Consider the following 15,329-nt stretch of genomic DNA (forward strand, 5'->3'; position numbering starts at 1 on the left):
CCTTGCGAGGGGCTCCAACAAGGACTAAGGAGAAACTTGCGCGCTTCTCGATATCTCGGTAAAAATACAGGAGTCGTTGACGGGAGTTTGCATATCTCTACCTTGCTCTTTAGCTTCCGTATTTATATTGTATACATTACTTTTTTTGCGGTAGAGATAGCAACACACTAGCAAAACCGTAAGTTGCACATTTAGATAGTTTATCTTTTGCATAGATTTTGCTAAGGTTACAAAAAAAACTATAATTTAGAATTCAAAATTTTAAATTGCCTAATTTACCTCTCCTGTTAAGTGTCCCGGTCCCCTACAAACCGTACCGATAGTGGAGATCCATCTAATCATCCAAACACGACACCGTCGCGCGCGCGGGCCTTGCTCCTCCCCTCCTATTTATTTCCGATCGCCAACGCCGAACCCCAAACCCCAAAACCCTCGACTCGCGTCGCCGCACACGTCGCTTCTCTCGACTTCCCATTGCTTGCTCCGGCAAGAAGGCAGTCTGCCGGGAGCGGCATGGCATACAACCGCAAAACAATCCTCCTCGATGAGGGGTGGCCACATATGATGGCCGGCTTCGAAAAGCTCAAGCTCATCCTCGCCGGTGAACCCGGCGTCGCCTTCGCCTCCGACGAGTACATGCACCTCTATACGTACGTCGCATGCTGCATTGGTTCTATCTGCGCTGCTCCCATAGTTGGTTTGGCCTGACTGTGTTAGTTTTAGGGGCTCGATTTTAGGGTTTAATATTTATATATGATCATTCCCTTCCGATCTCATCGGCTTCTCTGTTGCTTGATTTGATTGTAATGTTTGCCGGCAGTACAATATACAATATGTGCACGCAGAAGCCTGCGAATGACTACTCGGCGCAACTCTACGAAAGGTACCAAAACCTTTTGGACGGCTATATCACTGCCACCGTACGTTCCCTCTACTTCTTTAGTCTCAATTTGGGGAAATTGTTTGTTTATTTTCTTTCCATGTATTCAGATTACATCACTTAGCAAATCTGTTATTATATATATAAATAAATAAAATTATGGACGGCTAGTTGGTTTTTCTGTAATAACTGTATGTTCGAGTTTAGATCGTCCAAGTAGTTGTGGTTAAATGTATTCTTATGCATATTTGGTGGTTATATATGAAATTCAGATGGGTCTTCTAGTTCTGTATTTTTTTGCTAAAAAAAGTCGATATTGCAAGCCAAGGTTAGTCGTGTGTATCATGTCGTCTTATAGATTAATTGTTCCCGTCGTCTATGGTTGATGAGTTGTTTTATCTTGATAAGCTTGATTGTTTGCTCATGCGAAACCTTCTTTGTGGCATTGATTAATTTTTTTTTCTTTTGTGATCGAGCATGTAGGTGCTGCCGTCCTTGCAGGACAAGCACGGTGAGTTCCTGCTGAAGGAACTGGTGGTCAGGTGGAAAAACCATAAGCTAATGGTCAGGTGGCTCAGCAGGTTTTTTTACTACCTTGACCGCTACTTTATTACACGGAGGTCACTCATGCCCCTTAAAAAAGTTGGTTGGGATTCCTTCAAAACTCGGGTAGGGTCTTTGTTCCCACTTGCTGGTTTTTATTTGTGTATTAAGTCTGAACAAGGCTTGTTAGTTGCTTTCATGAGTTTGAATTCATGCCTTTGTGACAGGTTTTTGACAACCATAAAGCAACAGTGACATCGATTCTGATTGCCATGGTTAGTCTTGCAATTTTCTGCTTCTTGTATCACATTTTATAGAGGTGGTTTGATAACAATATTTCTTTGTTGTGGAATTCCTTGATTTGACAGGTTGACGAGGATAGGGAGGGACAGATTATAGATCGTACTCTTGTCAAGAATGTTCTTGACATCTATATTGAACTTGATTCTGATTCTGGGTCAAAACTTTACAACGAGGACTTCGAAGATGCCTTTCTGAAGGCTACAATAGATTACTATTCTAGGAAGGCCCAAGCCTGGATTGTGGAGGACACTTGCCCTGAATACATGGTTAAGGTAATTGAGGTGCTCTTGAAAATTCCGTTTCATAGTGTAAGGACACATGCTGATTAGTTTTCCATTACATAGGCAGAGGAGTGTTTACAAAAAGAGAAGCAACGAGTTGCACAGTATTTGCATGCTAATACTGAACCGAGGTTGATGGAGGTTTGTATCAGGCTATACATTTTATTTATCTCACTTTTGATTATTATTAGCTATTACATGAATGGTGTTTCTAAACCTAGATTGAGCACACTAACTTTCTTTGGAACTGAAATTATTACACTGTTGTAACAAAAAATACTTACAGGATGTGCAAGGAGAATTGCTAGCTAGGCATATAGAGCAAATTCTGAGGAAACAGAACTCTGGATGCAAAGTGTTGCTTTGTGAGGAAAAGGTTTGATAGATAGAATCACATGCCTATATATGCCAGGAGTTGATGGGGATTATAATCTTACTGAAATTTTTATGATATGTTTGTTACTGCAGGTTGAAGATCTTTCAAGGATGTTTAGTCTCTTCTCTAGGATTAATGGTGGCCTGACTCCAGTATCTAAAATATTCCAGGAGGTATTTCCCAACTCATTATGCATTTATGTCTGCACTGCACTTTTAAACAAGTTCCATTTTCTTAGTACAAGTCTGCTTCTTTACAGCATGTCAATGAAGTGGGCATGTCTTTGTTGAAACAAGCAATAGATGCTGCTACCAGCAAAAAGGTAATTCATATATTTTCAGATATTGCCTACTTTTTTTCTTCTCCATTTGTATCAATTGTAACTTTACATCAAATGCACATATTCAAAATTCTTTGGATGTTTTTTCCTGCAATTTTGCTCTGTGGAAACCAGTTTCTTATTATTTTTGCACCCATGCTAATAGTTGTAGTGACTTTCTCTACTTTTTAACTCTTTTTCTTTAATGGACCATTTACTGTCCAAATGTGAAAAAATCATGATGCGAAAACAATTAGGAGTCGTGCATAAAATTATTATCATAAAATTAATATTAAAGGTAAAATTGGCTACAAAATATGGTAAGTGATGTTGTGCGGCCAGCAGACATAAAAAGACAATTGGCTGGCTGGTACACTATCAATTTGTTAATTTGCTAAAAAACACTGTACCTATTAATATAACCATTTTAAGACAAGTGGAGAGAGAATAATCTTGTCTTTTGCTAATATTAAATACTACAGTCAGTTTAAAATTTATCTATTTGTAAGATAATTCTTTTGGAAGGAGTTTAATGTATTTTCTCTCTTCTCAAATGATAGATTGATGTATTAATCAGTAGTTATTAAGCTGCTTTAGCGTGCTTTCTAGTTGAAGTAACTTTTAATCCTAGTACCTACTTAAATGTGGACTTTTTCATTTTGTTTTTTTCCTAACTGCTTTCAAAAATCTATTCTAACGAATCGAATGTTCTTCTATTTTTTTGACTGCATATCTGCAGAATGAGAAGAAAGATGTAGTGAGTACGCTGGAACTGGTATGGATCTTGCATACTTCTATGTGCTGGAGGCCTTTTTTTGTTGGTTCTAATTGGCAGCTTATTACAGGACTATGTGCGGAAAATCTTAGATCTCCACGACAAATACATGGCATATGTCGTCAACTGTTTCCAAAACCATACACTATTTCACAAGGTTTGCTGGGTCAGATATTTCTTTCATCAATGGACCTGAGCAAGTGTCATCTCCCTCACTTGCTATACTGTTTCAGGCACTTAAGGAGGCCTTTGAAGTTGTTTGCAATAAAACTGTTGCTGGTTGCTGTAGTGCTGAATTGTTCGCAGCATACTGTGACAGTGTTCTTAAAAAAGGTGGATGTGAAAAACTTGGTGACGAAGCAATTGAAGAGAACCTTGATAAGGCATGGTTACTGCAACACTATTTGAATCCACAGCAGTTACACTCTTGTTTTCTCAACTTTTAAACTAATTATTGTCAGGTTGTGAAGCTGCTCACATTCATCAGCGATAAGGACCTCTTTGTTGAGTTTCATAGGTTTGTGTGGTATCAGCTCTGATTTAAAAATTTTGTCGATGGTATCACATAGTCGAAGCTTGACATCTACCATTTTCCCCTCTGAAAATGTACTGCAGGAAAAAGCTAGGAAGGAGATTGATCTTTGATAGGAGTGGCAATAGTGATCAAGAGCGAAGCTTGGTGTCCAAGCTAAAGCAGTATTTTGGAGCGCAGTTTACTTCAAAAATGGAGGGCATGATCAACGATGTCACAGTTGCAAAAGATAAGCACACAGACTTAGAAAATTACATAAGAGCGAACCCAGAATTAAATCCTAGAGTAGACCTGAGTGTTCAGGTTTTGACAACAGGATACTGGCCAACTTACAAAAGCACTGATATAAACCTTCCTTCAGAGATGGTATGTATATCCATTGCTTCTGCACCCTGCGTTGCACTGCTGACTACTCCATCCATTCTAAATTATAGGTCATTTTTGGCTTTAATCGTAAGTCAAACTTCTGTAGCTTTGACTAACATAGAAGAATGCACCAACATCTACAATTAGTTTTACTAAATTCTCCATGAAATATCTTGATAGTGCACATATTTGAACTTGTAGATGTTGGTGCATTTTTCTTGGTCAAAGTTAGAAAAGCTTGGCTTAGGACAAATCTATTGTGATAAATTTGGAATGAAGGGAGTAGTTAGTTACTATTTGAAGTTTGCAGTACTCTGATAACACACATATTGATCTAACGTAAAGTCGCATATTCAGGTTAAATGTGTGGAGATTTTCAGTAAATTTTATCATTCCAACACGGATCGAAAAAGAAAGCTTAATTGGATTTATTCTTTGGGTAATTGCACCGTTGTTGGGAATTTCAAAGCCCAAAAAATTGATCTGATTGTTACAACTTATCAGGTAGGTTTCAATTAATGGAAGTTGATACATACATACGCTTTTCGTATGTCATAACTGCATCTTACTTATCTCAATCTGTTTGTCAGGCTGCACTCCTGTTGCTATTCAACGAGTCTGAAAGACTAAGTTTCTCTGAGATCGTGACACAATTAAACCTTTCTGAAGATGATACTGTGCGTCTGCTTCATTCACTGTCATGTGCAAAGTACAAGATTCTCAACAAGGAGCCAAATAGCCGAACAATTTCCCCAAAGGACGACTTTGAGTTCAACCACAGATTTACCGATAAGATGCGCAGGATAAAGGTGCCATTTGTAGTTCAAACTGGCATTGTTTATTTTGGATCTCTGTTGCTAACTTCTTCAGAGACATGACAATAAGGTGCTTTGCATTGCAGGTACCACTTCCTCCATCCGATGAGAAGAAAAAGGTAATCGAAGATGTTAACAAGGACAGGAGGTTTGCGATTGACGCAGCACTAGTGCGTATTATGAAGAGCCGCAAGATCATGACCCACCAGAATCTCGTTGCGGAATGTGTGCAACAGCTCAGCCGCATGTTCAAGGTACGTATCACTACCATTCTATGCCTGTCTTTTGTGTATTTGAGTGTGTGTATGTCATCGGTCATCCTCAATAATTGCTTGCTGTATGGTGATCTTTTTCTTTTGGAGAAAATACTATGATATATATTGACGCTGGGTTCTCCCTGCTGCAGCCTGATATCAAAATGATCAAGAGAAGGATTGAGGACCTTATCACCAGAGAATACCTGGAACGCGATAGAGACGCGCCGAACTCATATCGATACTTAGCTTGATTGGGCGATGGACTTGCTGACGTACTGCTGCAAGCCTCACACGTTTTGCCACTTGCACATTCTTCGTACCTCTATATTAGAAGGTTTCAGTAGCATTAGTTGGGTGTATTCAGTGCCTTTAGTAGGTTCCAGTGGCATTAGTTCGATTGATACAGTGGAATTGTTAAATGCTCTTTATGAATATCTATCTCTGTTGGTTCTTCAGAAATTTGGTTAGCTCTTTCGTTAATCGTGTGCTCCACCGTTTGGTTTCTGTATTTTTCTTTGACGTTATCATACAGTTCCATGGAAAAATTTTGAATCAATGAAAAATGCTCTTTGGATCACTGTCACTGGAGGATCCATGCTTGTATTGGTTGAGCACATAAGGGTGGCGTACAAAATTTACCGAGGTTAGTGCAGTGTTAACGAGGAGAGCAGAAAAAAAGTGCAGTTGATTCGAAGCATGTTAATGAGGAGAGCAGAAAAATAGGGAAACAAAAATAAAAATATGGGAAGAAAATATATTTTGTCTTCGAGGAGAGCAGAAAAATAGGGAAAGAAAATTAAAAATATGGACAAGAAAATATATTTTTCTTTAGTATTGCCACAAGAAACCTTTTCCTTAGTAGAAATCAATTTGTAGTTCTCAATTTTTTTGAAAACCCCTTTAAGGTATCTCAAAAACAAAAGACAACATAAACATACGTACACCGGATATCACCGAGTTAATCAACACATGTCTCCCTCCCAATTTTTTATTTCCAACTGAAGAAATTTTTAATTCTTTTTTTCAATTCCATTCTCATCATTGTTATTAGGTTTCCTATAGTGCATTGGTAGATCAAGGTACCGGAAAGGGATATATGTGCTAGTTTTGCAGCCAAATAATTGTGAGAATTGCATCTCATAATGTTTAGCTTGCACGAAGCAGAAGATTTCACTCTTGTCAAAGTTAATTTTCACATCCGATAATTGCTTGAAAGTGCAAAGTAATAATTTCATGTACATTGCATTGTTAATATCATGATCTAGGAAGAGCATTGTGTCATCCACATACTACAAAATAGATAGACCCTCTTCGACCAAGCGTGGAACAACCCCCTTGAACTGTCCATTCTCTTTAACCCGGGCAATGATGATCGCCAACATGTCTACAATGATATTAAATAAAATCAAAGATAAAAGATCACCTTGCCATAGACCTTTTCTTGTTTGGAAACATGGACCACACCAACATTTCCTCCCTTAACAAAGGTTTGTATCCAGCAACAAAGGTCGGTGAAAATCCTTTTTTCGTTCTTAAGGTTCGTTGGAGGAAATCCTATTTAACTTCATCAAACTTTCTCAAAATAAATCTTAAAATTAAACCATCTTGTTTTTCGTATGAATCTCATGTATTGTTTTATGAAGAATAATAGCTCCTTTCACAATATTTCTTCTAGGAAGGAAATCAGTTTATGAGGGTCTAATTATTTTTTGCGCAACTAAAGCAACATATTAGTGGCTACTTTGGTAAAATTTTTGAAACTTACATTAAGGTGATTAAGCAAATAGATTGGTCTATATTGTTGAATTTGCTATGTCTCACTACTCAGGCATAGCAAGGTGATAGTTCCAAAATTTAGGCTGTGAAGTGGGAGACAACCAATATGGAAATCTTCAAATAAGGCCAATAATTCCTCTTTGATTACATTTCAGATTCAATTGGAAATCCATTTGGTCCCGGAGCTGAATTATGATTCATCTAAAAAATGTCACCACTCAATTCTCAAAGAAGTTTTGTACTAAGATTTCATTTTTCTTGTTCAAAGACTTGAGGGATATCCCCCTTTGGGTCTTATCAATTGACACAAAACATGTCTCTAGTGGCCCAAACAGGTTTTTGTAGTATTTGCTCATATACTTTTTCAAATCAACATCACTGCTAATCACACCCTCCTCTTTTCCCAGTTAAAAATTTTGAGTTTTTCTATGTGTTTGGTTAGCCACTATCTGAATGTGCTTTGTGTTTCTATCACCCTCTAATAACGTTTTTACTTTTCCCCATTGATACCATTTGATCTCTTGTTCGTTTAACAAGCACGTGAGTTTCTCATGTAAACCATGGTTTAAATTTAATTCATCAGAAGATAAGCACCCAAACTCTGCTAATTTATCTAGCACATCTTATTCAATAACCTTTTCTTTTCTTTCCCACTAATGTTTTTTTACCCATCCGGTCCTCTTAAATATTGACGAAGGCGTCTAATTTTGGCTTGCCAACGTCCCAAGGGGGTGCGAACATTTGTTACCTCGGACCAAACATCATCCCTGAGTATAACAAAAAATCCATCCCGTAGCAATCACCCCATCTTGAATTTGAAAGAGTGCAGGTTGTTTGACATCACCGTACCCGAATGCAAGAACAGAGGAGTGTGGTCTGAAACCTCTCTAGATAAAGCTTGAACGATAAAGCAAGAATATTTTTGTTCCCAATCGGCAGTGACCAAAATCCTGTCATGTCTACTTTTTTCAAAGGTTGGCACTTGTAGATTAGACCAGTCTCAATGGGGTTTCATGTCCTAGTTTCCAACACATCCATATTTTATAAATAGTGCAGAAGAGTTTCATCCTCATGAAACTCTCTAAGCTCCTATGAAACTCTTATCATCTCTCTCTTCATTAATACAGTGCCACATCAACATATTTAATGCCCATGAAACTATGATAAAATTCCATTGAGACTGGCCTTATTAGCTCAAGTAAATTGCTTCTAACATTTGGACTTCTCTAAGATCAAAAGAATCAATAATTGTGGTCAACACAATTTTAGACATTTGTGGGACACGTTCGAGGTTGTCTAGAGTTTAGTCTCAAATTTTTAGACCCGAGGCCATTTACGTAATCACCCTATGTGGTCAAATCATGTTGAGGTTGTGGTTGTGGGGACATTGTTGAGAGCCTTGCATTGTCCCACAAATGGTGACTTTGATTTGTGAGAGAGGGACTTCACTTCATACAATGTTCTGTACGTTTATTCACACTGAAGAACATAATCCACCGTCATACATAGTGATCCAGAGTACAACTGATTGATCAAATATATACTAGTATGCATGCATGGATCATCCTACGGTGTGCAGTTAATCAAGCATTCTCAAATTAAACCTAGTTAAACTAGCCTCAGTTCAAACAATTGAATCATCTGATGAACACATAAAATAAAATTAAGCTGCTGGGCTAGACGTAGTAGATCATGCCAACCTCGATGAGGCTGATGTGTGGAATGTTGAGCGCCACGGCAGGTCCCCTGCAGTTCTTGCGGAGGAAGGTGTAAGCCACGTCGATGGCCAACTTCTTGATGATCGACGAGCTCTTCCTTGCCTGGATGTAGGAATGGCCCATGATGTAGGCGACGCCGGCGTGCTTGGCCTCCACGAGCGCGCTGAGCTCGTCCTTCACCGCCGGGTCCATGCTCTCGCTCGTGGAGTCGTCGATCTCGAACCGGATGCGCCGCCGGATAGCGAACCCCGGCGACTCGGCCTCGTACATGGTCTGCAGCGACTGGATCGTCTCCGTCTTGCTGCTGTCAGCGGTGGTGGCGGCGGCCGTGGCCGCGCGCACGACGATGCTGTCGTCCGGGTTGGGGAGCGGCGCCCGCATGAGCAGGCCCGTCCGGGACAGGTCGAACGGGCGGTTGACGACGGCCATGCGCCCCTCGACGGAGGCGTCGCTGTTGCGAGGGTCGTCGGCGTTGGCGGCGGCCTCGGCAGCCTCCATGTGCACGAACTCGGCGATGCGGACGACGAGGTCGTTCTCGAAGTCGTTGTCGTCTCCTGGGACGTCCTTGTAGCCGTGCCTGATGACGCAGCGGTACATGCGGAACTCGCGCGGGCCGATGCGCCCGATGAGGTGGCGCTCGTAGCAGCGGACGTGCGGGATGGGCACGGCCTTGACGCAGACGAAGACCAGCACCTGGTGGAACGCCGGCAGGTTGGTGACGAAGTGCGAGAAGATGGCGGGGACGCCGGTGGCGAGCTCGGAGTAGATGAGACCGATACCCGGGACGCGCACGATGCCCAGGCTGGGTCCCAGCGCGTGCAGCCACTTGAGCGACACCTTGTTCTGGACGTCGAAGAGGTGCCTCCGGCGCGTGCCGTAGTGCCACACGTACATGACGGCCACCACCACCAGCGACAGCGCCAGCGGCAGCCACCCGCCCTGGGGGACCTTCATGAGCGCCGCGGACAGGTAGACGCGCTCGACGGATCCGAAGGCCAGCAGGAACATGACCGCCAGGATGAAGCCCTGTTGCCACACGAAGATCATGACGAGCGCCATGAGGAGCGTGGTGACCACCATGACACCCGCGCACGCCATCCCGTAGGCGTTGCCGATGAGGTCGGTGTCGCGGAAGCCGACGGTGACGCCGAGGCACACAAGCATGAGGATCCAGTTGATCTCGGGGCTGTAGATCTGCCCGTGGATGCGGTTGGAGGTGTGCACGATCTTGACGCGCGGGAAGCAGCCCAGCGCGGTGCACTGGCGGACGATGGAGAAGGTCGCCGAGATCACCGCCTGGCTGCCCACGATCGCCGCCAGCGTCGCGATCACCAGGACAGGCCAGAAGACGGGACCTTGATGCACAAGCTCGATCACATCACAACTTGACATCTATCACTGCAAGATGAGACGACAGTACTGGTGCATGCGCTAAATAATCACGTACGGGGAATGGACTCGAAGAAGATGAAGTGGATGTTGCAGTCGGGAGACTTGGACAGGAAGGCCGCCTGCCCCATGTACTGCAGCACCAGGCATGGGTAGATGAGGCCCACGAAAGCGACCTGTTGAATTTGCGCAAAATAAGCATCCACACGTCTCAATGCAGGCTAGTGACGAATGATAACATGTGCATATATACATGACAAACAAACAATGTATATATACCCACCCTTATGGATGCAGCAGTGAAGTGGCCAAGATCTGCATACATAGCTTCTGTGCCAGTCATGGAGAGTAGCACTCCTCCGAGCGAGATCCAGCCGTCCTTGCCGGTGCGCTGGAAGAACCTGACAACGTAGTAGGGAGACAGCGCGCGCAGGACCCTCGGGTTCCACACGGCGATGTTGTAGATGCCGAGCGCCGCGAGCAGGAGCAGCCACAGGACGACGACGGGCGCGAACAGGAAGGCCACGCGGCGCGTCCCCCAGTGCTGCAGGGTGAAGAGGCACACCAGCACGATGCACGACAGCAGCACCACCTCACCTGTCGAATCTGGTTATTAAATGATGATGATGATCGGTGCATATATGCATCATATGGCAATGCATCAGCCGGTTACGTACCGTGTGTCAACGCACTGGAGTGGACCTGGAGACCAGAGAAGGACGACAGCACTGGGACAACGACACCAAATCAAAATGCATCAGACGATGATCGAGACCAGATAAGTACTAACACCAAGAGGGAGCGAAGCAGATGATAGCCAACCGCACGTACCTGACATTGCCGGCGTGAGGACGCCGTCGCCGATGACGAGCGATGCGCCGAAGAGGACCATGAGGAGCAGGAACGTGCGCGACTTCCTGTGCTTCTCGAGGAAGTTCCTGAGCGCCTTGAGGATGGGCGTCTCCTCCGTGGAGTACCCGGGCCTGTAGTACGCCGACAGCTCCTCGTCGGCGGCCTGCTGGTTGGGCATCAGGCTGAACTTGGCGTGCCGCACCAGCAGCGAGTAGAGCGCGAACGTGCCGCCCTCGCCGTTGTCGTCGGCGCTGAGCACGATGAACACGTACTTGAGGAGCGGGATGAGCGTGACGGTCCAGAACACCACGGAGAAGACGCCGAACACCGTCTCCTCGTCCAGGAACCGGTGCAGCGACCCGGAGAAGGTGCCCTTGTACACGTACAGCGGCGACGTGCTCAGGTCGCCGTACACCACGCCGCAGCTCTGGTACGCCAGCACCAGGAGGCTCGTCCAGTGCAGCTGCATAGAATACGTATATATGCATGCATTAATGGCCCATCATATATCTATCCGTCAACATTCATCCATGAATGTTTCACAATATAATTCACACATACTTCGCGCGATCCAACTTAGTTGTACTACTAAGATTGACGACGGAAACTACATGCTAACTAGTTTAGTGAACAGTGTACATGCAAGCTCCTGGATTAATTTTGAGTATATACTCTGTAGTGGCTGACTCAGTCGCCAACTATCTTTAGGGAGGGTTTGTTAGCAATCAATGGCTGAAAAGCAAGATAGTTCAAAACTCTTCATGTGAATGTGTTCTCTTCAACCACTCATCGATCAGCCACATTTTCCAAAACCGAATTAAACAAAGAAAAATCGTTTGACGTATGCATATTAATTAATTACAAACAAAAGTCATTCTTATGGCCCTATTCGCTTCTCTTATAATCCATCTTTTTCAGCTTGTTTTTTCAGCCAGAACATTGTTTTTCTCTCACAACAAATCAGTCGGAACAATATTTCAACTTGTTTTTTCAGCGAAACAAACGGGGCCTATATATGAAGTGCGTATATACAATCCCTCCAATGATCAATTCATTCTGGAAAATTCAGCTATTAATCTACAGTCAGCACAAAAATGGACAAGGAATTTCACATGATAAATCTGCAGTCAATTACTTATTTGTCGACAAGAGATAAAAGAGAACAAATCGTTGCGCAATTAATGTGGTCAAGGAGGAGGATCGGAGGTGACTCACCGGTGGAGGGTTGTACACATCGATGCCGATGGTGTTCTTGGGGGAGAGGCCATACTCGGGGTCCGTCGGCCACATTTTATTGGGAGATGCAGGGATCGGCGGCGAGAATCAGATCGAAGCGGGGCGCATCGTCGGCACGGATCATGACGGCATTTTATTCCTATATGGTTTGATCAACCGGCGTGGCGATTCTTAGATCGGATCGGAGCTTCTGCCGATGGTTTTGTGTTCTTGGAGAGAATATGTGGTCAGAAGGAGAGAGATGAGAGTGTGGGAAGGAGAGAACTCCGAGGAAGACGCTGACAGTTGTTTCGGTAGCAACGTGTGTAGATGGGCGGTGTAGCTTCCTCTCCAAACACTCTTCGCTATGTCACTTTTGTTCCATGCATGCGGCTGGAGCGTGCACTACAAACCACGCATGCAACGATGCCTAACCTACTTTTTTTTATTCCGGTTGTATTACACATTTACCTTCATAGACTTAGCTCGCGCTACATCACGGGTCCAAAGGGTCTTGGCCAGACCTCATCAATAACGTGATAGTCCACGCTGGCACCCATGAGGGGGCAGTCCGTGCTACTCAATGATGTCATGCCCTACCTTCTCCGTGGGCTGCATGACCTGATCATAGACTGCCCGACCTAATAAACTCTACCTGTTGCGCCTTGACCCGGTCAGCATGTCGTGTGGGCCAGACCAAGATTTTCAACCTGGTGCAAAATTCGAATAAGGCCTAGACCTAACTATTAACCAACGGGCTAGACTGACGGTTCGACCAAAAAAAGAAAAACGAAGGGCAAAGCCCACCAACCTAACACATTATATAATACGAGTATATCCTTAACTATACGTCGTTCCTCCTCCTCCTCCTCTCCCTGGAGCCGTCGACGTACGTCGTCGTCCACCAGCCCCTCGCACCGTGCTTTGTTTGCTTTGTCGGTAGCTCAGTGCCGAGTTGGCCCCTTGGCCTGTCATCCTGTCTTCCCCAGCTGCCCCTGTCTCGATGCATTGTCTCCCTCGGCCCCGGGAGCCAAGCCCCATCCACTTGTCTCATTGGCCCTTGGCGAGCGCCGGCCAGACCCCAGTCGTCCTTCCTCTACCTGAATCAACCTGAGGCACCAGCTTGCGCCTTGCAATGGCCAACCATTCGATCTACCAAGCTGTTGAGGCAACACGCAGTATGGAGGAAGAGAAAAGGGCAACGGAGGAGGCACCGAGGCAGAGACTATGCTGCCATAGGGTCAAGCCACACAGGTAGGCTCAGGCAAGAAACGTTAGGGTTTTTTTTTTGGCTCGGCCAGAACACGCCCTGGGCTAGTGTAGGAGCACCCGAATTTTTTATAATTTAGCCCTTTTTTTGAAAGTTTCTCACAAATAAACTCCTGGCGGAAATAATTCAGAAAATAGGACTCTTAGCTCGGCGCCATTGATGCTGGCGCCAAGGTAGGCGCCATCATCTCTAGCGCCGAGTTCCTGGGCACGGTGGATGACCTGGCAGGAAGCTCAGCGCCAGTAGATCTTGCCGCCGAGCTCGGCGCCAACGTGAATGGCGCCGAGCCTTTAATACCTATTGGGCCCACGCCTTTCCTCTCTTCTTCTCCCTCTCTCGCCCTAGGATAGCCGAGCTCCGCCTGCCACCGCCGCTGCCCTCGCCCGCGCCGCGCCGCGCCTGCGCCACTGCGCCCGCGCACGTGCCCCGAGGCCGCCCCGCGCTCCGCGCCGCGCCACCCCCCGCCCCACGCCACACCCCAAGCCGTGCCTCAGCGTGCAGGAGCGTCGAGCCCCGCGCGCGCGCCGTTGCCCACGGCTGGCCGCCGCGCCGCGCCACCTCCGCCGCCCTCCACCGCCAGCCTCGCCCCGCCTTGCCGCCGTCCAGCGCCGACGTGCCTCCCGTGCCCGTCGAGCCGGACTCGCCGCGTGGAGCCCGGGCATCCCGCGCCACTGCTGTCGTCAGCCGCGCCACCGCCGACCCCACCACCTGCAGCAGTCGGCCGTGCCACCGCCGGTCCGTATCGTCGGTCTGACCCAAGCCCATCGTCCGCTGCGACTCCGTCGACGTCCACGGAGCAGTCGTTGGAAAGATAAAAATTATGAATATGCAATGTACCTACTTAGTTGGCATTTGTTATTTACTAGTTAATGTGATGACTCAAGTAGTTGATTTAGTTAGTGATCTAGTGAGATATATATGTAGATATATAGTAACATAGATACATAGGTTCATAGATATAGTTAGATTGCTACTTAGATATGTAGTTACATATTTAGTTAACTACATATGATCTAGCTATTTAGCGAGTACACTGTATATATATACGTAGTTATTATCTTGATTACTTAGTTTGTAGCTAGAAAGTAATTGTTAGGTACTATCTATCGTCTAATTTTGACTAAAGGACATATGTTTCGTTACGTGTTTGAACTAGATGGACAACCTAGTGACCATATATCATGGAGGCACCGTTGAAAGCGATCGCTATGGATATGTTGAGTTTCTTGATATGCAAAGCGTGCCTATGCTATTCAATCATAGACCTTCATTTAGTGAGATGGTTGCAAAGGCTCGGGAGGAGCTACATTGCCTTGGAGATGATGACATTGCAGTTGATGGTGTACTGCACATAGGTTCTCCTCCGAACATCTTCAGGCGAATGATCTCAATTGATTGTGCGGATCAGTGGGAGAACTATGTGAGATCGGCTATGAAGAGCCTAGCTACAATGTTTGGATGTGGTTGTGCGTCGGGTGTTAGTTGATCCCATCCGTCATGGGTTTACCCCAGCAATGGATCATCAGGCACACATTGACCCTCCTGTTCTAGAACCTTACCTGCATGTGCAGATTGCACCTACGGTTCCCGATGCTCAATCTGCCCCAATGCGGTATTTGTAGATGGTTGTCAGACTCATGTTTCCGTGGCAGATCCTCCTTA

General features: G+C 45.1%; 2 protein-coding genes across 2 annotated transcripts; one reads left to right on the plus strand and one right to left on the minus strand.

Moving 5' to 3' along the window:
• The first annotated feature begins 447 nt into the window (after positions 1-447).
• Positions 448-5,923, plus strand: LOC136458285 (cullin-1-like). Its single transcript, XM_066458249.1, has 18 exons — positions 448-650; positions 821-920; positions 1,364-1,549; positions 1,651-1,698; positions 1,792-1,998; positions 2,071-2,148; positions 2,294-2,383; positions 2,476-2,556; positions 2,643-2,705; positions 3,442-3,477; positions 3,548-3,634; positions 3,711-3,860; positions 3,939-3,994; positions 4,093-4,375; positions 4,733-4,879; positions 4,966-5,184; positions 5,277-5,444; positions 5,597-5,923. Exons 1-18 carry the CDS (start codon positions 514-516, stop codon positions 5,696-5,698), a joined length of 2,238 nt encoding a protein of 745 aa, XP_066314346.1. The 5' UTR covers positions 448-513; the 3' UTR covers positions 5,699-5,923.
• Positions 5,924-8,672: 2,749 nt separating this feature from the next.
• Positions 8,673-12,706, minus strand: LOC136458286 (probable potassium transporter 3). Its single transcript, XM_066458251.1, has 6 exons — positions 12,398-12,706; positions 11,162-11,645; positions 11,008-11,058; positions 10,614-10,927; positions 10,389-10,506; positions 8,673-10,296 (listed from the first exon to the last, which is right to left on the minus strand). Exons 1-6 carry the CDS (start codon positions 12,470-12,472, stop codon positions 8,900-8,902), a joined length of 2,439 nt encoding a protein of 812 aa, XP_066314348.1. The 5' UTR covers positions 12,473-12,706; the 3' UTR covers positions 8,673-8,899.
• Between the last annotated feature and the right edge of the window lie 2,623 nt (positions 12,707-15,329).

This window comes from Miscanthus floridulus, chromosome 6 (assembly GCF_019320115.1).
Source record: "Miscanthus floridulus cultivar M001 chromosome 6, ASM1932011v1, whole genome shotgun sequence".
In the NCBI taxonomy this organism is placed as follows: Eukaryota; Viridiplantae; Streptophyta; class Magnoliopsida; order Poales; family Poaceae; genus Miscanthus; species Miscanthus floridulus.